This window comes from Ictalurus punctatus, chromosome 13 (assembly GCF_001660625.3).
Source record: "Ictalurus punctatus breed USDA103 chromosome 13, Coco_2.0, whole genome shotgun sequence".
In the NCBI taxonomy this organism is placed as follows: Eukaryota; Metazoa; Chordata; class Actinopteri; order Siluriformes; family Ictaluridae; genus Ictalurus; species Ictalurus punctatus.
In genome coordinates this window covers 1,823,689-1,847,785 of record NC_030428.2, presented here as the reverse complement: position 1 = coordinate 1,847,785, position 24,097 = coordinate 1,823,689, and the positions used below count along the sequence as shown (strand labels likewise).

Below are 24,097 nucleotides of genomic sequence, written 5' to 3'. Positions count from 1 at the left end.
ATTCATACACTACGGACACTTTAGAAACGCCAATCAGCCTACCATGCATATCTTTGGACTGGGGGAGGAAACATGGAGTCCTGTTCAACATTTAGGATTAAATACTGGTCCTAAAAGAACCAGTGTGACTAATTACCACATGCTGTTTTTATAATTTTTATTTCTTAAATAATTCTGAGAACATCTAGATATATTTCTGCAGAAAGTCAACAACAAAAAAAATCCCATTCTAATATACTTAAGTTTATTCTTCGTCCATCTCGAGGTGATTTAAAAAAAAAAAGAAACATTTCCTCATCAGTTTTTGAGCAGAGGTCTGTTGTTGTGACTATAATTCCAAATGCTATTTATAGTCCTTTTATAAAAGACTGTACAGAGTACTGTTTGACTTTGTTGTTGTTGCATTTGTCATCTTAGTCATGCCAAAAGAACACAATGTTAAACCACAGTTAAGATATTCTTTGTCGGAAGAGAAGCCTGATTGTTTCCCGATAATTAGAACAAGTAAATCTGCTTCATATTTCAGGTTTGTTTCCTGTTATGAGGTCTATATAAGATGCCTGGTGATTCTCTCTTCATGTAGACAGTTCTACTGTGGTTCTGCAGACGCGTTAACAGTTATCTACAGCCTGGTAAGATTTTAATTAATTCACGCATTAATTGGTGAATTGATTTATCTACTTATTAATTAAGTAACTAATCGATTAATAGAGCTATATCTACAAACAAGTAGCAGATATTTAATTAAAAACAATTATTTGTTGTAGTAGGTTCCAAGCAGATGAAGCAAGTACATACAGTAATAAAGCAGCAAAGAACGCATGACTCAACTGCTAACCACAAAATTAAATTTCATAAAATTGATGTTACTGGTTAGATGTAATTTCTATAAAAAAAAATAGTTTGTTACTACATTAAAAATTATATGTAATATTGCTCTTAAAATTACATCCACAGAAGACAAAAATAATATTCAATTAAATATATATATATATATATATATATATATATATATATATATATATATATATATATATATATATATATATATATGTTGTTTTGTTTTGCACATGCAATCAACAAAAACCTTATTTTGCCAATGATAAATAGTAAAAATGAATGTGCATTTTTAAACATTTCCCTTGAATTACTCTTTATTTGACATGGTGAACTAAACTAACAGGTATTCAGATGGCTAATATTCCTGCAGCTGTGCAATTTTTTTAAATTCAGTAGTATTGCACTAATAAAGAGAAATAAATTGACACCACATTTTATCCCACCACAATTGCACAGCCGTCATTCTAGACATTATCAAAATGTTTATCTAAATATGAAAAGCAAAAGGTATTACTTACTCTAATGAAAACATTATGTTCTCATCTCACGTGCGTTTACCTTCTCCTTTGTCAGCGATAATATGCGTGTGCTAAGATGTCTCTTTTTCCCCCATTCCAGTTTCACTGCTACTCATGGGGTGCACAATTCTTCCGTGTATGGCTGCCCTGCTCTTTTTCAGTAAGTCTTTGTTTGTTTGTTTTTTAACATTATAACAGAAAGGTATTGAGGATAATATGTCATGCATCTACACAAAATAGCCCATAACAGACAATAAAACCATGATCATTTGTGATTGCATAAGTATTTTCCCCAACTAGTGAGAAACCCCTAAATTAATTCTGGTGGAACTAGGCACCGTCAGAATCAGGTGAAGAGGAGGTTAGGCAGGAAGTGAAATAACAAATGAGGTTTTGATATGACAGGGTCATAACTCGTAAGACTTGAGAAAGGCAATTGCAATTTGGCAGACGTACGACCGTGTAAACAAAAATGCAAACTGATATACATGTTTACATTTTCACTTAATATTTATGTGTTGCAATTTCACAATTAAGGTGAAAAAGGTCCTGACAGGAATTAACTCAGTTTAATTTTTTTTACACCACAAAAACCTGCCATTTAATAGGGGCATGTAGACTTTTTATATCCACTGTTACTATAGGACTTGTCACTTCAGTGCGATTTTGGACAGAAGGTTAACATTATTTAATAGCTTTATTTAGATTTTTCATAATTCATAAATGTGATCATTTCCGGTCTTTAAATGTGTCGATTTACAATTAAAAAGTCTACAGAAAAAAAAAACGTCAATCAATTCCATATATTAAAATTCATAAAAATGGTTTACTCTGTGCCAATTGAGATGTATACATTATTTTTTATGCCAATTGAGCTCTCAATTAGATTATTACTAGATTTTTGGCTGAACTTCTACTTGAACATTCCTTGTTCCAGCTCATATTAGTGGTTTAGGGAGAGGATGGAGCCTATATGCTGAAAAATCAATCAGATCTTACAGCTACGAAACTTATCGAGTCCTTAAAAAATGCTATCTTCAAATGGCATGATGACCTATGCACTTCAAAAGAGTGAGAAAAGTCTAAATTAGTTTTCATATGAAATCTCAATCTCTCTCTCTCTCTCTCTCTCTCTCTCTCTCTCTCTATTAGGTGGGGTGGTGACAGTACACGCTACAATGACAACAGGTAAAATTTAACTGACAGTGTGTGTATAAATATATAAACATGTGAACACTAACGCCACCCATAATCCCATTCCTTCAACATTCGAGATCTGATATGTTTTTAAATGAACATTAATACATTTTATAATAATGTGGAAGTGAATCATTCATTTGTATCGTTGTTTCTCCCTCTCTGTTCTTTTCGATCTCTACCACAAAATGACAGAAGAGCCAACAACAACAGCAATAGGTAAACTTAAACTGAAAGTATCATAACTAATAATACATGACAATACATACCTAACTAGCCAATAACTTTATTAAACTGTGACGTTCAATATTAATGAATATTAATGTTTTTTAAATTAATATCAATAAATATCATTCATTATCTCACTTGTTTCATTTTTCTCTTTCTAATACAGCTACAACAACAATTCAAACAACAGGTAAAGTTTCACTGACAGTGTGTGTATAAATAAACATGTAAACATGACCTCCACCCATTATCCCCTTCCTTTGACATATTGGATCTGATACATTTTTAAATACAAATCAGTATATTTTATAATAATGTGGATGTGAATCATTCATTTGTGTCCTTCTTTCTCCCTCTCTGTTCTTCTCTTTCTCTTCCTCAAAATGACAGTAGAGACAACAGCAGGTAAAGTTTCACTGACAGTGTGGGTATATATGAACATGTGAACATTAACTCCAACCATTATCCCATTCCTTCAACTTATGAGATCTGATACATTTTTAAAAGGAACCCTGACACTGAAGACTTGTTGGCCTTAACACGCAGTAATTGCCCTCTCCTACTAAAATAAGTTGTTAGAAGCACATGCAATATGTTAATTACTTTAAAAATGCTTTATATTTAATACATATTTTAACCTGCCGAGGCCACCATTACATGACATGCGCAGTGCGCTCTGAGTCCATGACGTAAAATGTTTGAGCACTCAAAAGAATTAGCTACTAGCCCCAGCAACATGAAAATAATGCCACACTGTGCTGCTTTTGGCTGTAATTTTCTAGGTCTTGTGTGCTGTGATAAAGGGAATATCTGTAAATATAATCAAACCCGGGCACACGTGGCACACGGTGGTTAGCACGTTCGCCTCACACCTCCAGGGTTGGGGGTTCGATTCCCACCATGGCCCTGTGTGTGTGGAGTCTGCATGTTCTCCCCGTGCTGCGGGGGTTCCTCCGGGTATTCCTGTTTCCTGCCCCAGTCCCAAAACATGCATGGTAGGCTGATTGTCCAAAAGTCTCCGTGGTGTATGAATGGGTGCGTGAGTATGTATGTGATTGTGCCCTGCAATGGATTGGCAATCTGTCCAGGGTGTACCCCACCTTGTGCCCAATGCTCCCTGGGATAGGCTCCAGGTTTCATCGTGACCCTGAAAAGGATAAGCGGTATAGAAGATGGATGGATGGATAATCAAATCCGTAAGCATCTTGTTAGTGTGCATTTTCTCATAAAGTAAAGCTCCTGTAAAATGAGCCTAAAACATTTAGCCAAGGCATTCCCAAAGTCAAATAAATCAAATAAAGCTGTTCTTGAATCATTTGGAGTACATGCATGGTTTTGGTCTCTTTTCAAAGCTGGACTAAATATTTTGACATAATTGGATTGTTTGGACCTTTGCCAGTGTAACAGGACTGTTTTTGTCAGGATCTTATGGATCAGTGGATTACTATGAGGCTTAGGTGAGTTGCCTCCATGTTGTAAATGTTTGTTTGTATGTTGGTGCTCTGACAGAGACGTTGATTGTATCTGCTGTTGTGATTGTATCTCAAAACGGTTTATATCAATCGAATCAAAAGAATCTTAGATTTCCAAAGATATGAATAGCTTTGTACATAGAGAAGCTGTGTAGCTAGCATAGATTTGCTCATAACATGGCGACAGCACGCTGGCGGGCCATAAGAATTTTAACAGGATAAAGTAAATGACGGCGAGATGGCTGATAATCTCTAAAAATGATTGATATTAGAATCCATTTCATCATAAAACGATAGTTTAATCCATATGCTCACCTTGAACAACAAACGCTCTCGGTTAGCATAGACGTGCAGTTGCTGCACAAACACCATGGATTTTGCCTCACTCTTGCCTCCTCACTTCTCTAATCATCTTCAATTTAATGTACGTTTTGAGTAATGTCTTCTATTTTAGCCTCCCCGCTTATGTTACGCTCAGGTTCAAATTGAAAAGGCTGAAGACATGTTTATATCGCTGTAGGGTTGCAGGAGGATCACAACTATTGCAACCATTTGACGTCACTACTCAGAATACATTGCAATGTAAACAGCAATGGTGGCCTATGAGAGTGCAAGGATTTCTGTTATTTAATAAAAACCCTGACATCTAGAGTCTTTTTGTAAAGAGGATTTATATAGCAGATGTCAGCCTTAATCTAATAAACCATACAAGTCTTCATAGACTGGGTTCCATTTAAATACACATCAGTATATTTTATCATAATGTGGATGTGCATCATTCATTTGTATCGTTCTTTCTCCCTCTCTGTTTTTCTCTGTCTCTATCACAAAATGACAGAAGAGACAACAACAGGTAAAGTTTCACTGATACTATGTGTATATGTCACATAATGCGGGTTAGGACGGAAGCAAGTGCAGGTATGGCAGTTTAATAAAATAACAAGTCCAAGGGATCAGGCAGAAATCAATAAACAAAGACAGGCAGAGCTCAGGCATTCAGGCAAACAGTCCAAACAAGGCAAGGCAAAAAGATGCGATCAAAAACAAGAACAAAGTCAAAACCAGAATAAACAAACATGGTCTCAAGGCTTGGTAACGGCAGAGACAAAATGTAACTGAGCGTATTGCTTCACAAAGACATTGTGTATGAGAGTCTCTTTTATGTGTGGTGTGATTGTGAGTATAATTGGGAACAGGTGTCTCTGATTAGTCCTCAGGAAAAGGTGACGTGTCTGTGTGTAGTTTTGTGAGTTGTAGTCGTTGGCCATGATTGTAGTGTGCAATGCATTCTGAAAAATGGAGTCATGAGTTTACCATGATATGACAGTATATATAAATATGTGAGCACTGCATCCACCCATTATCCCATTCGTTCGACATATAGGATCTGATACGTTTTTAAATACACATCAGTATATTTTATCACAATGTGGATGTGAATCATTCATTTGTATCGTTCTTTCTCCCTCTCTGTTCTTCTTTGTCTCTACCACAAAATGACAGAAGAGACAACAACAACAGCAATAGGTAAACTTAAACTGAAAGTATCATAACTAATAATACATGACAATAAATACCTAACTAGCCAATAACTTTATTAAACTGTGACGTTCAATATTAATGAATATTAATGTTTTTTAAATTAATATCAATAAATATAATTCATTATCTCACTTGTTTCATTTTTCTCTTTCTAATACAGCTACAACAACAATTCCAACAACAGGTAAAGTTTCACTGACAGTGTGTGTATAAATAAACATGTAAACATGACCTCCACCCATTATCCCATTCCTTCGACATATTGGATCTGATACATTTTTAAATACACATCAGTATATTTTATAATAATGTGGATGTGAATCATTCATTTGTGTCCTTCTTTCTCCCTCTCTGTTCTTCTCTTTCTCTTCCTCAAAATGACAGTAGAGACAACAGCAGGTAAAGTTTCACTGACAGTGTGGGTATATATGAACATGTGAACATTAACTCCACCCATTATCCCATTCCTTCAACTTATGAGATCTGATACATTTTTAAAAGGAACCCTGACACTGAAGAATTGTTGGCCTTAACACGCAGTAATTGCCCTCTCCTACTAAAATAAGTTGTTAGAAGCACATGCAATATGTTAATTACTTTAAAAATCCTTTATATTTAATACATATTTTAACCTGCCGAGGCCACCATTACATGACATGCACAGTGCGCTCTGAGTCCATGACGTAAAATGTTTGAGCACTCAAAAGAATTAGCTACTAGCCCCAGCAACATGAAAATAATGCCACACTGTGCTGCTTTTGGCTGTAATTTTCTAGGTCTTGTGTGCTGTGATAAAGGGAATATCTGTAAATATAATCAAACCCGGGCACACGGTGGCACACGGTGGTTAGCACGTTCGCCTCACACCTCCAGGGTTGGGGGTTCGATTCCCACCATGGCCCTGTGTGTGCGGAGTTTGCATGTTCTCCCTGTGCTGCGGGGGTTCCTACGGGTATTCCTGTTTCCTGCCCCAGTCCCAAAACATGCATGGTAGGTTGATTGTCCAAAAGTCTCCGTGGTGTATGAATGGGTGCGTGAGTATGTATGTGATTGTGCCCTGCAATGGATTGGCAACCTGTCCAGGGTGTACCCCACCTTGTGCCCAATGCTCCCTGGGAAAGGCTCCAGGTTTCACCGTGACCCTGAAAAGGATAAGCGGTATAGAAGATGGATGGATGGATAATCAAATCTGTAAGCATCTTGTTAGTGTGCATTTTCTCATAAAGTAAAGCTCCTGTAAAATGAGCCTAAAACATTTAGCTAAGGCAGTCCCAAAGTCAAATTAAAGCTGTTCTTGAACCATTTGGAGTACATGCATGGTTTTGGTCTCCTTTCAAAGCTGGACTAAATATTTTGACATAATTGGATTGTTTGGACCTTTGCCAGTGTAACAGGACTGTTTTTGTCAGTATGTTATGGATCAGTGGATTACTATGAGGCTTAGGTGAGTTGCCTACATGTTGTAAATGTTTGTTTGTATGTTGGTGGTCTGACAGAGACGTTGATTGTATCTGCTGTTGTGATTGTATCTCAAAACGGTTTATATCAATCGAATCAAAAGAATCTTAGCTTTCCAAAGATATGAATAGCTTTGTACATAGAGAAGCTGTGTAGCTAGCATAGATTTGCTCATAACATGGCGACAGCACGCTGGCGGGCCATAAGAATTTTAACAGGATAAAGTAAATGACGGCGAGATGGCTGATAATCTCTAAAAATGATTGATATTAGAATCCATTTCATCATAAAACGATAGTTTAATCCATATGCTTACCTTGAACAACAAACGCTCTCGGTTAGCATAGACGTGCAGTTGCTGCACAAACACCATGGATTTTGCCTCACTCTTGCCTCCTCACTTCTCTAATCATCTTCAATTTAACGTACGTTTTGAGTAATGTCTTCTATTTTAGCCTCCCCGCTTATGTTACGCTCAGGTTCAAATTGAAAAGGCTGAAGACATGTTTATATCGCTGTAGGGTTGCAGGAGGATCACAACTATTGCAACCATTTGACGTCACTACTCAGAATACATTGCAATGTAAACAGCAATGGTGGCCTATGAGAGTGCAAGGATTTCTGTTATTTAATAAAAACCCTGACATCTAGAGTCTTTTTGTAAAGAGGATTTATATAGCAGATGTCAGCCTTAATCTAATAAACCATACAAGTCTTCATAGACTGGGTTCCATTTAAATACACATCAGTATATTTTATCATAATGTGGATGTGCATCATTCATTTGTATCGTTCTTTCTCCCTCTCTGTTTTTCTCTGTCTCTACCACAAAATGACAGAAGAGACAACAACAGGTAAAGTTTCACTGACACTATGTGTATATGTCACATAATGCGGGTTAGGACGGAAGCAAGTGCAGGTATGGCAGTTTAATAAAATAACAAGTCCAAGGGATCAGGCAGAAATCAATAAACAAAGACAGGCAAAGCTCAGGCATTCAGGCAAACAGTCCAAACAAGGCAAGGCAAAAAGATGCGATCAAAAACAAGAACAAAGTCAAAACCAGAATAAACAAACATGGTCTCAATGCTTGGTAACGGCAGAGACAAAATGTAACTGAGCGTATTGCTTCACAAAGACATTGTGTATGAGAGTCTCTTTTATGTGTGGTGTGATTGTGAGTATAATTGGGAACAGGTGTCTCTGATTAGTCCTCAGGAAAAGGTGACGTGTCTGTGTGTAGTTTTGTGAGTTGTAGTCGTTGGCCATGATTGTAGTGTGCAATGCATTCTGAAAAATGGAGTCATGAGTTTACCATGATATGACAGTATATATAAATATGTGAGCACTGCATCCACCCATTATCCCATTCGTTCGACATATAGGATCTGATACGTTTTTAAATACACATCAGTATATTTTATCACAATGTGGATGTGAATCATTCATTTGTATCGTTCTTTCTCCCTCTCTGTTCTTCTTTGTCTCTACCACAAAATGACAGAAGAGACAACAACAACAGCAATAGGTAAACTTAAACTGAAAGTATCATAACTAATAATACATGACAATAAATACCTAACTAGCCAATAACTTTATTAAACTGTGACGTTCAATATTAATGAATATTAATGTTTTTTAAATTAATATCAATAAATATAATTCATTATCTCACTTGTTTCATTTTTCTCTTTCTAATACAGCTACAACAACAATTCCAACAACAGGTAAAGTTTCACTGACAGTGTGTGTATAAATAAACATGTAAACATGACCTCCACCCATTATCCCATTCCTTCGACATATTGGATCTGATACATTTTTAAATACACATCAGTATATTTTATAATAATGTGGATGTGAATCATTCATTTGTGTCCTTCTTTCTCCCTCTCTGTTCTTCTCTTTCTCTTCCTCAAAATGACAGTAGAGACAACAGCAGGTAAAGTTTCACTGACAGTGTGGGTATATATGAACATGTGAACATTAACTCCACCCATTATCCCATTCCTTCAACTTATGAGATCTGATACATTTTTAAAAGGAACCCTGACACTGAAGAATTGTTGGCCTTAACACGCAGTAATTGCCCTCTCCTACTAAAATAAGTTGTTAGAAGCACATGCAATATGTTAATTACTTTAAAAATCCTTTATATTTAATACATATTTTAACCTGCCGAGGCCACCATTACATGACATGCACAGTGCGCTCTGAGTCCATGACGTAAAATGTTTGAGCACTCAAAAGAATTAGCTACTAGCCCCAGCAACATGAAAATAATGCCACACTGTGCTGCTTTTGGCTGTAATTTTCTAGGTCTTGTGTGCTGTGATAAAGGGAATATCTGTAAATATAATCAAACCCGGGCACACGGTGGCACACGGTGGTTAGCACGTTCGCCTCACACCTCCAGGGTTGGGGGTTCGATTCCCACCATGGCCCTGTGTGTGCGGAGTTTGCATGTTCTCCCTGTGCTGCGGGGGTTCCTACGGGTATTCCTGTTTCCTGCCCCAGTCCCAAAACATGCATGGTAGGTTGATTGTCCAAAAGTCTCCGTGGTGTATGAATGGGTGCGTGAGTATGTATGTGATTGTGCCCTGCAATGGATTGGCAACCTGTCCAGGGTGTACCCCACCTTGTGCCCAATGCTCCCTGGGAAAGGCTCCAGGTTTCACCGTGACCCTGAAAAGGATAAGCGGTATAGAAGATGGATGGATGGATAATCAAATCTGTAAGCATCTTGTTAGTGTGCATTTTCTCATAAAGTAAAGCTCCTGTAAAATGAGCCTAAAACATTTAGCTAAGGCAGTCCCAAAGTCAAATTAAAGCTGTTCTTGAACCATTTGGAGTACATGCATGGTTTTGGTCTCCTTTCAAAGCTGGACTAAATATTTTGACATAATTGGATTGTTTGGACCTTTGCCAGTGTAACAGGACTGTTTTTGTCAGTATGTTATGGATCAGTGGATTACTATGAGGCTTAGGTGAGTTGCCTACATGTTGTAAATGTTTGTTTGTATGTTGGTGGTCTGACAGAGACGTTGATTGTATCTGCTGTTGTGATTGTATCTCAAAACGGTTTATATCAATCGAATCAAAAGAATCTTAGCTTTCCAAAGATATGAATAGCTTTGTACATAGAGAAGCTGTGTAGCTAGCATAGATTTGCTCATAACATGGCGACAGCACGCTGGCGGGCCATAAGAATTTTAACAGGATAAAGTAAATGACGGCGAGATGGCTGATAATCTCTAAAAATGATTGATATTAGAATCCATTTCATCATAAAACGATAGTTTAATCCATATGCTTACCTTGAACAACAAACGCTCTCGGTTAGCATAGACGTGCAGTTGCTGCACAAACACCATGGATTTTGCCTCACTCTTGCCTCCTCACTTCTCTAATCATCTTCAATTTAACGTACGTTTTGAGTAATGTCTTCTATTTTAGCCTCCCCGCTTATGTTACGCTCAGGTTCAAATTGAAAAGGCTGAAGACATGTTTATATCGCTGTAGGGTTGCAGGAGGATCACAACTATTGCAACCATTTGACGTCACTACTCAGAATACATTGCAATGTAAACAGCAATGGTGGCCTATGAGAGTGCAAGGATTTCTGTTATTTAATAAAAACCCTGACATCTAGAGTCTTTTTGTAAAGAGGATTTATATAGCAGATGTCAGCCTTAATCTAATAAACCATACAAGTCTTCATAGACTGGGTTCCATTTAAATACACATCAGTATATTTTATCATAATGTGGATGTGCATCATTCATTTGTATCGTTCTTTCTCCCTCTCTGTTTTTCTCTGTCTCTACCACAAAATGACAGAAGAGACAACAACAGGTAAAGTTTCACTGACACTATGTGTATATGTCACATAATGCGGGTTAGGACGGAAGCAAGTGCAGGTATGGCAGTTTAATAAAATAACAAGTCCAAGGGATCAGGCAGAAATCAATAAACAAAGACAGGCAAAGCTCAGGCATTCAGGCAAACAGTCCAAACAAGGCAAGGCAAAAAGATGCGATCAAAAACAAGAACAAAGTCAAAACCAGAATAAACAAACATGGTCTCAATGCTTGGTAACGGCAGAGACAAAATGTAACTGAGCGTATTGCTTCACAAAGACATTGTGTATGAGACTCTCTTTTATGTGTGGTGTGATTGTGAGTATAATTGGGAACAGGTGTCTCTGATTAGTCCTCAGGAAAAGGTGACGTGTCTGTGTGTAGTTTTGTGAGTTGTAGTCGTTGGCCATGATTGTAGTGTGCAATGCATTCTGAAAAATGGAGTCATGAGTTTACCATGATATGACAGTATATATAAATATGTGAGCATTGCATCCACCCATTATCCAATTGGTTCGACATATAGGATCTGATACGTTTTTAAATACACATCAGTATATTTTATCACAATGTGGATGTGAATCATTCATTTGTATCGTTCTTTCTCCCTCTCTGTTCTTCTCTGTCTCTACCACAAAATGACAGAAGAGACAACAACAGGTAAAGTTTCACTGACAGTGTGTGTATATATAATCCTGTGAACATTACATCCACCCATTATCCCATTCCTTCGACGTATTGGATCTAATACATTTTTAAATACACATCAGTATATTTTATAATAATGTGGATGTGAATCATTCATTTGTATCGTTCTTTCTCCCTCTCTGTTCTTCTCTGTCTCTTCCTCAAAATGACAGAAGAGACAACAATAACAACAACAACAATGGGTAAACTTAATCTGAAAGTGTCATAACTAATAACACATGACAATACATACCTAATGAGCCAACACCTTTATTAAACTGTGACATACATTATTAATGAATATTAATGTTTTTTAAATTAATATCAATAATTATCATTAATTATCTCACTCCTTTCATTTTTCTCTTTCTAATACAGCTACAACAACATTGCCACCCACAACAGGTAAAGTTTCACCGACAGTGTGTGTATAAATAAACATGTGAACATGACCTCCACCCATTATCCCATTCCTTCAACGTATTGGATCTAATACGTTTTTAAATACACATCAGTATATTTTATAATAATGTGGATGTGAATCACTCATTTGTATTGTTCTTTCTCCCTCTCTGTTCTTCTCTGTCTGTTCCTCAAAATGACAGAAGAGACAACAACAGGTAAAGTTTCACTGACAGTGTGGGTATATATGAACATGTGAACATTAACTCCACCCATTATCCTATTCCTTCGACGTATAGGATCTAATACGTTTTTAAATACACATCGGTATATTTTATCACAATGTGTGTATATATAATCCAGTGAACATTACATCCAAGCATTATCCCATTCCTTCGGCGTATTGGATCTAATACGTTTTTAAATACACATCAGTATATTTTATAATAATGTGGATGTGAATCATTCATTTGTATGGTTCTTTCTACCTCTCTGTTCTTCTCTTTCTCTTCCTCAAAATGACAGAAGAGACAACAACAGGTAAAGTTTCACTGACAGTGTGTATGTATAAACGTGTGAACATTAACTCCACCCATTATCCCATTCCTTCAACTTATGAGATCTGATACATTTTTAAAAGGAACCCTGACACTGAAGACTTGTTGGCCTTAACACGCAGTAATTGCCCTCTCCTACTAAAATAAGTTGTTAGAAGCACATGCAATATGTTAATTACTTTAAAAATCCTTTATATTTAATACATATTTTAACCTGCCGAGGCCACCATTACATGACATGCACAGTGCGCTCTGAGTCCATGACGTAAAATGTTTGAGCACTCAAAAGAATTAGCTACTAGCCCCAGCAACATGAAAATAATGCCACACTGTGCTGCTTTTGGCTGTAATTTTCTAGGTCTTGTGTGCTGTGATAAAGGGAATATCTGTAAATATAATCAAACCCGGGCACACGGTGGCACACGGTGGTTAGCACGTTCGCCTCACACCTCCAGGGTTGGGGGTTCGATTCCCACCATGGCCCTGTGTGTGCGGAGTTTGCATGTTCTCCCTGTGCTGCGGGGGTTCCTCTGGGTATTCCTGTTTCCTGCCCCAGTCCCAAAACATGCATGGTAGGCTGATTGTCCAAAAGTCTCCGTGGTGTATGAATGGGTGCGTGAGTATGTATGTGATTGTGCCCTGCAATGGATTGGCAACCTGTCCAGGGTGTACCCCACCTTGTGCCCAATGCTCCCTGGGAAAGGCTCCAGGTTTCACCGTGACCCTGAAAAGGATAAGCGGTATAGAAGATGGATGGATGGATAATCAAATCTGTAAGCATCTTGTTAGTGTGCATTTTCTCATAAAGTAAAGCTCCTGTAAAATGAGCCTAAAACATTTAGCTAAGGCAGTCCCAAAGTCAAATTAAAGCTGTTCTTGAACCATTTGGAGTACATGCATGGTTTTGGTCTCTTTTCAAAGCTGGACTAAATATTTTGACATAATTGGATTGTTTGGACCTTTGCCAGTGTAGCAGGACTGTTTTTGTCAGGATGTTATGGATCAGTGGATTACTATGAGGCTTAGGTGAGTTGCCTACATGTTGTAAATGTTTGTTTGTATGTTGGTCGTCTGACAGAGACGTTGATTGTATCTGCTGTTGTGATTGTATCTCAAAACGGTTTATATCAATCGAATCAGAAGAATCTTAGCTTTCCAAAGATATGAATAGCTTTGTACATAGAGAAGCTGTGTAGCTAGCATAGATTTGCTCATAACATGGCGACAGCATGCTGGCGGGCCATAAGAATTTTAACAGGATAAAGTATACGACGGCGAGATGGCTGATAATCTCTAAAAATGATTGATATTAGAATCCATTTCATCATGAAACGATAGTTTAATCCCTATGCTTACCTTGAACAACAAACGCTCTCGGTTAGCATAGACGTGCAGTTGCTGCACAAACACCATAGATTTTGCCTCACTCTTGCCTCCTCACTTCTCTAATCATCTTCAATTTAATGTACGTTTTGAGTAATGTCTTCTATTTTAGCCTCCCCGCTTATGTTACGCTCAGGTTCAAATTGAAAAGGCTGAAGACATGTTTATATCGCTGTAGGGTTGCAGGAGGATCACAACTATTGCAACCATTTGACGTCACTACTCAGAATACATTGCAATGTAAACAGCAATGGTGGCCTACGAGTGCAAGGATTTCTGTTATTTAATAAAAACCCTGACATCTAGAGTCTTTTTGTAAAGAGGATTTATATAGCAGATGTCAGCCTTAATCTAATAAACCATACAAGTCTTCATAGACTGGGTTCCATTTAAATACACATCAGTATATTTTATCATAATGTGGATGCGAATCATTCATTTGTATCGTTCTTTCTCCCTCTCTGTTTTTCTCTGTCTCTACCACAAAATGACAGAAGAGACAACAACAGGTAAAGTTTCACTGACACTATGTGTATATGTCACATAATGCGGGTTAGGACGGAAGCAAATTCAGGTATGGCAGTTTAATAAAATAACAAGTCCAAGGGATCAGGCAGAAATCAATAAACAAAGACAGGCAGAGCTCAGGCATTCAGGCAAACAGTTCAAACAAGGCAAGGCAAAAAGATGCGATCAAAAACAAGAACAAAGTCAAAACCAGAATAAACAAACATGGTCTCAATGCTTGGTAACGGCAGAGACAAAATGTAACTGAGCGTATTGCTTCACAAAGACATTGTGTATGAGAGTCTCTTTTATGTGTGGTGTGATTGTGAGTATAATTGGGAACAGGTGTCTCTGATTAGTCCTCAGGAAAAGGTGACGTGTCTGTGTGTAGTTTTGTGAGTTGTAGTCGTTGGCCATGATTGTAGTGTGCAATGCATTCTGAAAAATGGAGTCATGAGTTTACCATGATATGACAGTATATATAAATATGTGAGCACTGCATCCACCCATTATCCCATTCGTTCGACATATAGGATCTGATACGTTTTTAAATACACATCAGTATATTTTATCACAATGTGGATGTGAATCATTCATTTGTATCGTTCTTTCTCCCTCTCTGTTCTTCTCTGTCTCTACCACAAAATGACAGAAGAGACAACAACAGGTAAAGTTTCACTGACAGTGTGTGTATATATAATCCTGTGAACATTACATCCACCCATTATCCCATTCCTTCGACGTATTGGATCTAATACATTTTTAAATACACATCAGTATATTTTATAATAATGTGGATGTGAATCATTCATTTGTATCGTTCTTTCTCCCTCTCTGTTCTTCTCTGTCTCTTCCTCAAAATGACAGAAGAGACAACAATAACAACAACAACAATGGGTAAACTTAATCTGAAAGTGTCATAACTAATAACACATGACAATACATACCTAATGAGCCAACACCTTTATTAAACTGTGACATACATTATTAATGAATATTAATGTTTTTTAAATTAATATCAATAATTATCATTAATTATCTCACTCGTTTAATTTTTCTCTTTCTAATACAGCTACAACAACAGTGCCACCCACAACAGGTAAAGTTTCACCGACAGTGTGTGTATAAATAAACATGTGAACATGACCTCCACCCATTATCCCATTCCTTCGATGTATTGGATCTAATACGTTTTTAAATACACATCAGTATATTTTATAATAATGTGGATGTGAATCACTCATTTGTATTGTTCTTTCTCCCTCTCTGTTCTTCTCTGTCTGTTTCTCAAAATGACAGAAGAGACAACAACAGGTAAAGTTTCACTGACAGTGTGGGTATATATGAACATGTGAACATTAACTCCACCCATTATCCTATTCCTTCGACGTATAGGATCTAATACGTTTTTAAATACACATCGGTATATTTTATCACAATGTGTGTATATATAATCCTGTGAAAATTACATCCACCCATTATCCCATTCCTTCGACGTATTGGATCTAATACGTTTTTAAATACACATCAGTATATTTTATAATAATGTGGATGTGAATCATTCATTTGTATGGTTCTTTCTCCCTCTCTGTTCTTCTCTTTCTCTTCCTCAAAATGACAGAAGAGACAACAACAGGTAAAGTTTCACTGACAGTGTGTATGTATAAACGTGTGAACATTACCTCCACCCATTATCCCATTCCTTCGACGTATTGGATCGAATACGTTTTTAAATACACATCAGTATATTTTATAATAATGTGGAGGTGAATCATTCATTTGTGTCCTTCTTTCTACCTCTCTGTTCTTCTTTTTCTCTTCCTCAAAATGACAGTAGAGACAACAGCAGGTAAAGTTTCACTGACAGTGTGGGTATATATGAACATGTGAACATTAACTCCACCCATTATCCCATTCCTTCAACTTATGAGATCTGATACATTTTTAAAAGGAACCCTGACACTGAAGACTTGTTGGCCTTAACACGCAGTAATTGCCCTCTCCTACTAAAATAAGTTGTTAGAAGCACATGCAATATGTTAATTACTTTAAAAATCCTTTATATTTAATACATATTTTAACCTGCCGAGGCCACCATTACATGACATGCGCAGTGCGCTCTGAGTCCATGACGTAAAATGTTTGAGCACTCAAAAGAATTAGCTACTAGCCCCAGCAACATGAAAATAATGCCACACTGTGCTGCTTTTGGCTGTAATTTTCTAGGTCTTGTGTGCTGTGATAAAGGGAATATCTGTAAATATAATCAAACCCGGGCACATGGTGGCACACGGTGGTTAGCACGTTCGCCTCACACCTCCAGGGTTGGGGGTTCGATTCCCACCATGGCCCTGTGTGTGCGGAGTTTGCATGTTCTCCCCGTGCTGCGGGGGTTCCTCCGGGTATTCCTGTTTCCTGCCCCAGTCCCAAAACATGCATGGTAGGCTGATTGTCCAAAAGTCTCCGTGGTGTATGAATGGGTGCGTGAGTATGTATGTGATTGTGCCCTGCAATGGATTGGCAACCTGTCCAGGGTGTACCCCGCCTTGTGCCCAGTGCTCCCTGGGATAGGCTCCAGGTTTCACCGTGACCCTGAAAAGGATAAGCGGTATAGAAGATGGATGGATGGATAATCAAATCCGTAAGCATCTTGTTAGTGTGCATTTTCTCATAAAGTAAAGCTCCTGTAAAATGAGCCTAAAACATTTAGCCAAGGCATTCCCAAAGTCAAATTAAAGCTGTTCTTGAATCATTTGGAGTACATGCATGGTTTTGGTCTCTTTTCAAAGCTGGACTAAATATTTTGACATAATTGGATTGGTTGGACCTTTGCCAGTGTAACAGGACTGTTTTTGTCAGGATGTTATGGATCAGTGGATTACTATGAGGCTTAGGTGAGTTGCCTCCATGTTGTAAATGTTTGTTTGTATGTTGGTGGTCTGACAGAGACGTTGATTGTAGCTGCTGTTGTGATTGTATCTCAAAACGGTTTATGTCAATCGAATCAGAAGAATCTTAGCTTTCCAAAGATATGAATAGCTTTGTACATAGAGAAGCTGTGTAGCTAGCATAGATTTGCTCATAACATGGCGACAGCACGCTGGCGGGCCATAAGAATTTTAACAGGATAAAGTAAACGACGGTGAGATGGCTGATAATCTCTAAAAATGATTGATATTAGAATACGTTTCATCATAAAACGATAGTTTAATCCATATGCTCACCTTGAACAACAAACGCTCTCGGTTAGCATAGACGTGCAGTTGCTGCACAAACACCATGGATTTTGCCTCACTCTTGCCTCCTCACTTCTCTAATCATCTTCAATTTAATGTACGTTTTGAGTAATGTCTTCTATTTTAGCCTCCCCGCTTATGTTACGCTCAGGTTCAAATTGAAAAGGCTGAAGACATGTTTATATCGCTGTAGGGTTGCAGGAGGATCACAACTATTGCAACCATTTGACGTCACTACTCAGAATACATTGCAATGTAAACAGCAATGGTGGCCTACAAGTGCAAGGATTTCTGTTATTTAATAAAAACCCTGACATCTAGAGTGTTTTTGTAAAGAGGATTTATATAGCAGATGTCAGCCTTAATCTAATAAACCATACAAGTCTTCATAGACTGGGTTCCATTTAAATACACATCAGTATATTTTATCATAATGTGGATGTGAATCATTCATTTGTATGGTTCTTTCTCCCTCTCTGTTCTTCTCTGTCTCTACCACAAAATGACAGAAGAGACAACAACAGGTAAAGTTTCACTGACACTATGTGTATATGTCACATAATGCGGGTTAGGACGGAAGCAAGTGCAGGTATGGCAGTTTAATAAAATAACAAGTCCAAGGGATCAGGCAGAAATCAATAAACAAAGACAGGCAGAGCTCAGGCATTCAGGCAAATAGTCTAAACAAGGCAAGGCAAAAAGATGCGATCAAAAACAAGAACAAAGTCAAAACCAGAATAAACAAACATGGTCTCAATGCTTGGTAACGGCAGAGACAAAATGTAACTGAGCGTATTACTTCACAAAGACATTGTGTATGAGTGTCTCTTTTATGTGTGGTGTGATTGTGAGTATAATTGGGAACAGGTGTCTCTGATTAGTCCTCAGGAAAAGGTGCCGTGTCTGTGTGTAGTTTTGTGAGTTGTAGTCGTTGGCCATGATTGTAGTGTGCAATGCATTCTGAAAAATGGAGTCATGAGTTTACCATGATATGACAGTATATATAAATATGTGAGCATTGCATCCACCCATTATCCCATTCGTCCCATTATCCCATTATCCCATTCTGATACATTTTTAAATACACATCAGTATATTTTATAATAATGTGGATGTGAATCATTCATTTGTGTCGTTCTTTCTCCCTCTCTGTTCTTCTCTTTCTGTTCCTCAAAATGACAGTAGAGACAACAGCAGGTAAAGTTTCACTGACAGTGTGGATATACATGAACATGTGAACATTAACTCCACCCATTATCCCATTACTTCGACGTATAGGATCTAATACATTTTTAAATACACATCGGTATATTTTATCACAATGTGTGTATATGTAATCCTGTGAACATTAACTCCACCCATTACCCCATTCCTTCGACGTATAGGATCTAAAATGTTTTTAAATACACATCAGTATATTTTATAATAATCTCAAGGTGAATCATTCATTTGTATGGTTCTTTCTCCCTCTCTGTTCTTCTCTGTCTCTTCCTCAACATGACAGAAGAGACAACAACAGGTAAAGTTTCACTGACAGTGTGTATGTATAAACGTGTGAACATTAACTCCACCCATTATGACATTCCTTTGACGTATTGGATCTAATACGTTTTTACATACATATCAGTATATTTTATAATAATGTGGATGTGAATCATTCATTTGTATGGTTCTTTCTCCCTATCTGTTCTTCTCTGTCTCTTCCTCAAAATGACAGAAGAGTCAACAACAGGTAAAGTTTCAGTGACAGTGTGGGTATATATGAACATGTGAACATTAACTCCACCCGTTATCCTATTCCTTTGACGTATAGGATCTAATATGTTTATAAATACATATCAGTATATTTTATAATAATCTCGTGGTGAATCACTCATTTGTATGGTTCTTTCTCCCTCTCTGTTCTTCTCTGTCTCTTCCTCAAAATGACAGAAGAGACAACGACAGGTAAAGTTTCACTGACAGTGTGTATGTATAAACGTGTGAACATTAACTCCACCCATTATCCCATTCCTTTGACGTATAGGATCTAATATGTTTTTAAATACACATCGGTATATTTTATCACAATGTGGATGTGAATCATTCATTTGTATCGTTCTTTCTCCCTCTCTGTTCTTCTCCGTCTCTTCCTCAAAATGACAGAAGAGACAACAACACCAGGTAATCTTATACTGACAGTGCCATAACTAATAACACATGACAATTCAGAACTGTGTGTGTGTGTGTGTGTGAATATTCAGGGCTCTTTTGAAAGAACTAAATCAGCTTTGTTTCAGATGCATCTGAACTGAAAATTGACTGTCTTTGTTTCATTTTTTTGTACTGCTTTTTGTAACAAATCAGCAATCAGCTGTGTTTATATTGTCCTGACTATGTTTTTCTTATAATTATGACAACATGATCATGAACATCACAAATACACAGACAGCAATAAGTATACCATATTAGCTGAAAATGTATTCATCTGATGTATTTGAACACCCAAAAGAAGGAGAAGAGAGAGAAATTAAAAATAAAAAAATTAATTAGAACTGTGGCAGACAGTCAGCCAAGTCATCTAGTATACTCAGTTATCAAGTCACTTGTAGCACATCACTTGATCTTACTGTTGCCATGGGAACTGGACGAGAGAGCATGGAATTATATCTTCACAGCTGACGGACACGACAATCCACCAATTACAGCCCAAAAGTCCCACCCAAAACAATCTGTTACAGGAAAATAATCCACCTTGTTATTTTTTTTTGTACTTATTACAGTTAAACTATAGAATTGAGTAAGAGTGCTTGGTTGGTTAGTTTATAATGTAATAAAACTGGTTTAATTATCTTTCTTCTTGTCTCTCTTTATAGCACCCTGTCAGACCCTGAACTGCGCTTCAGATGAAGTCTGTAGGCAGATAAATGGAGTCTATGGCTGTGGATGTGGATACTTTACAACGCACAGCCCGAATATTTATGGTAAATTTCTTATTTTACTATTGTTTGTCCCCAACATCAGTGGAGCATGCTAATGGAGCATCCTATGTAGAAGCCTAAATGTACTATGCAGTTTTTGGCAATATACAAAGTACAGTTCAACATAAAACCAGGTAAAAATGACTGTCAAAAATAAGACCCCAGCATACTTAATGTCATTGGAAAGGGTTGTGTGAAGATAACTGCACCTTCACAAGCTATTATGATAAGTCATCCATCTTTGGTATGAATTGGTTTGGACACACCTTGTCCGTCGCATAACGTGTTTGTCTGCAGAGTTTGCGTCTCTGTGTGAAATATACTAAGGCTTTTAGTGGCTAGATGGTGGCACAAGCTTTAGAGTATAGAATATTTAATGAAATAACATAACCTTCATCTATTACCTATCTTTCAATTACTACAGTTATTCTTGAGTTTACGAACCAGAGAGTTTAACCAGTGTTACAGTTATTATTATTATTTTTTTTTTTACATGATCCTTTTCCTTTCATGCATTTCTAATTAGAACTCATTAGAAATGTTCTGACTGTTGGCTCCATTTCCCCCTCAGACGCCATTGAGACATGTTCAGGAAGTGCTGCATTACTTTCTCTGTCTCGCTGTGAGCTCTTTGAAGCTGGATATTCTGCTGATGTTCTCCACCTTAACGACCCAAACTGCAAAGGGGAGCTCCAAAATAACAGGCTGGTGTTCAGCTTTGACAGTAATGTCAACATGTGTGGCACAACTCTGGAGGTACAAAACCAGCGGTCTTTTATATTTACTTTCAACTTTACACAGCTGTATATTTAGTGCTATAGAATAGATGCTATACCATAAGTGACAACAGGAACTGATTTGTTGCGTTGATTTCCATAAAATTAAATGTAACATTAAACAATTACAAAGTGTGCCATTCATTAATAAATTAAACACTGCACTTGGTCAAATCACTGTTGGTATAAGAGGAATAACACAATGTCTTATTTACAATTTAATTATTTCAACAAATTTTGAGATTATCTTGTAAGAGCATAAACGTAAAGCATTTGTAATAAAGTGCAAGACTAACTGACAACACCTTTGATATTCTTTGATATTAGCCCTGACTGTAAATAAGTAAATAAGTGGATGTTTTTCAACTGATTTCTGAGTTTACGAGTAAACTGAGTTTACGTTTCCCTTATGCACAAAAGAATGCACAAATTAACTTTACAGAAAAGTCACATAAACTTAAATATGTATGTTTTCTGCATCAATTGATCACGTGGTAGTAACACAGTACTCACATTGTCACGTGAGCTGTACATGATTTGTGCACATGACCAAAATAGCAACATAAGATTGAAAATTATGTTTTCATGGAAATAGAGCTCTTATTGTGTTAATTTGTGGACTCTTATTGTATTATTTGCATTTTTAGCAGAATTATTATAGTCTGTTACATTGCAGACATCAAACGTCAGATTTAAAAATAAATTAAGGCTTTATGATGTAATTATGCAATCCAGACTCTCAAGGCTGAGTTCTATAATTCTGTTAATTTTGCCTGTTTCTTTAGAATAACAGCACGCACATCGTTTTCAAGAACAGCGTTGGGACAACTGACTTGACGGGTGTGATTAGTCGCACTGGTGGGCTCAACATCACCTTTTCCTGTGTGTATCCACTCATCCAGAGCATCTCCATGCCCACGGCTATCGAAGGCATAGGAGGGTAAGTCTAGCAGCAGTGTCACAATTTAAGCAGACATACTTTGCTATGCTAATCTTCAGCAGTTTTCAAAAGCAGCTTAAAACATTGTTTTACTTGAGCTTTTCTCTAATTTTAACTCTGTTGTACCATTTGACATTTTATAATTGCTAATAATTAATAATGAAATTAATACATGATAGGTGCCATAAAAATATAGCTAATCTTAAAACAAAGGCAACCTGAATAAACACAAAATGCAGTTTTAAATGAGAGTTATTTATTGAAGCAAAAAACGTTATCCAATACCAGCTGGGCCTGTGTGAAAATGTATTTGCCCCCTAGTTACTAATTCCCCAAATCCATGAAACTGCATTCATAATGGGGTTCAGCTGGACTAGACACAACCAGGCCTGATTACTGCAAACCCTGTTCAATCACATCAACACTTAAATAGTACATGAAAGGTACCATAAAAATCTAGCTAATCTTCTTATCATCATCATCATTACTATCATTATTATCATCATCATTATCATTATTATTTTAGAAGTTAAATGCATTTATTTCTGCTCACAGTGTAATCAGCAAGCATCTGTCTACTGAGGGCTCGTACCAGATCAGCATGATCCCGTATACCAGTGATACATTCCAGGTTCCACTCTTTGGCAATGTGACCCTAGAAGTGAACCATCAGATGTATATAGCTGTGCAAGTGGATCAGTTCGACAGCACTCAAATCGGGCTTGTGCTGGACAGCTGCTGGGCCACGCCCGTCAACCAGATCGACTATTACATCCGCTGGGACCTGATCAGTAACGAGTAGGTGAAAAAAAAAGAGACTAAAAATGTCATTATACACATCAGATAACTTACGTAAAGGTAATTTCTTTAATTCTTTTTGCAGGTGTCCGAACCCCAATGACGGCACGGTGGCGGTGTTGCAGAATGGTGTCTCCACGACCAGCTACTTCTCATTCAGGATGTTCACATTCACCGGCTTCTCCAACAAGATCTACCTGCACTGCCAGGTCCATCTCTGTCTGCTGCAGACAGGCAACTGTGCACAGGTATGTTTTCCATAAGACAAGTTAAGAAAGATGTTTTAGAATATTAGGAATTCCATTTGCATTTGCAATTCATGCATTTATTTTCTCATTTCCTCTCTCAGATGTGCACTGAAAATCCTTCCAGAAGACGCCGAGCTGTAGATTTCTACGATTCAGCTGCCATTACCATGGAATTCTGATTTGTTTGCTTGAAACTTACACTGCTATCAATTTTTTTAAATCTTTGTTTTATGTTTAATCATTAACTATTGCTTTGCTTTAATCATAAAAGCAAATTATATCAAAATTCAGCTTTTTTTAATTCATAACATCTTGTAAGTGATTGTACTCATCTGTGCTGGCTTAATCATCATCATTAGTCATAATAAATCTTTCAAGCATTTTATTCTTGTTGCTTTTATTCTCTTTAAACCTCAAATACTGTAAAAAGTTGTGTATATTTAATATTGAATAATTGAAAAATATCACTGAAATCATTAATAATTAAA

At 37.1% G+C, this 24,097-nt stretch overlaps 1 protein-coding gene across 5 annotated transcripts; it reads left to right on the top strand.

Moving 5' to 3' along the window:
- The first annotated feature begins 538 nt into the window (after nucleotides 1-538).
- On the top strand, nucleotides 539-23,991 carry LOC108273577 (pancreatic secretory granule membrane major glycoprotein GP2). Of its 5 annotated transcripts, XM_053685425.1 has the most exons (27): nucleotides 539-632; nucleotides 1,459-1,518; nucleotides 2,511-2,546; nucleotides 2,751-2,774; nucleotides 5,958-5,981; nucleotides 6,182-6,196; nucleotides 8,095-8,109; nucleotides 8,760-8,783; nucleotides 8,959-8,982; nucleotides 9,183-9,197; nucleotides 11,096-11,110; nucleotides 14,639-14,653; nucleotides 15,519-15,548; nucleotides 15,724-15,750; nucleotides 15,951-15,965; nucleotides 18,397-18,411; nucleotides 19,070-19,084; nucleotides 19,392-19,406; nucleotides 19,605-19,619; nucleotides 19,820-19,834; nucleotides 20,033-20,050; nucleotides 20,743-20,850; nucleotides 21,419-21,603; nucleotides 22,409-22,563; nucleotides 23,119-23,361; nucleotides 23,447-23,609; nucleotides 23,711-23,991. In XM_053685425.1, exons 2-27 carry the CDS (start codon nucleotides 1,473-1,475, stop codon nucleotides 23,786-23,788), a joined length of 1,350 nt encoding a protein of 449 aa, XP_053541400.1. In that variant the 5' UTR covers nucleotides 539-632; nucleotides 1,459-1,472; the 3' UTR covers nucleotides 23,789-23,991. The 5 variants fall into 5 exon arrangements, with proteins under 5 accessions (XP_053541400.1, XP_053541402.1, XP_053541401.1 ...); XM_053685427.1 differs by lacking the exons at nucleotides 5,958-5,981; nucleotides 6,182-6,196; nucleotides 8,095-8,109; ... (5 more) ...; nucleotides 15,724-15,750; nucleotides 18,397-18,411 and having other exon boundaries at nucleotides 542-632; XM_053685426.1 differs by lacking the exons at nucleotides 5,958-5,981; nucleotides 6,182-6,196; nucleotides 8,095-8,109; ... (5 more) ...; nucleotides 15,951-15,965; nucleotides 18,397-18,411 and having other exon boundaries at nucleotides 542-632.
- Nucleotides 23,992-24,097: the final 106 nt, after the last annotated feature.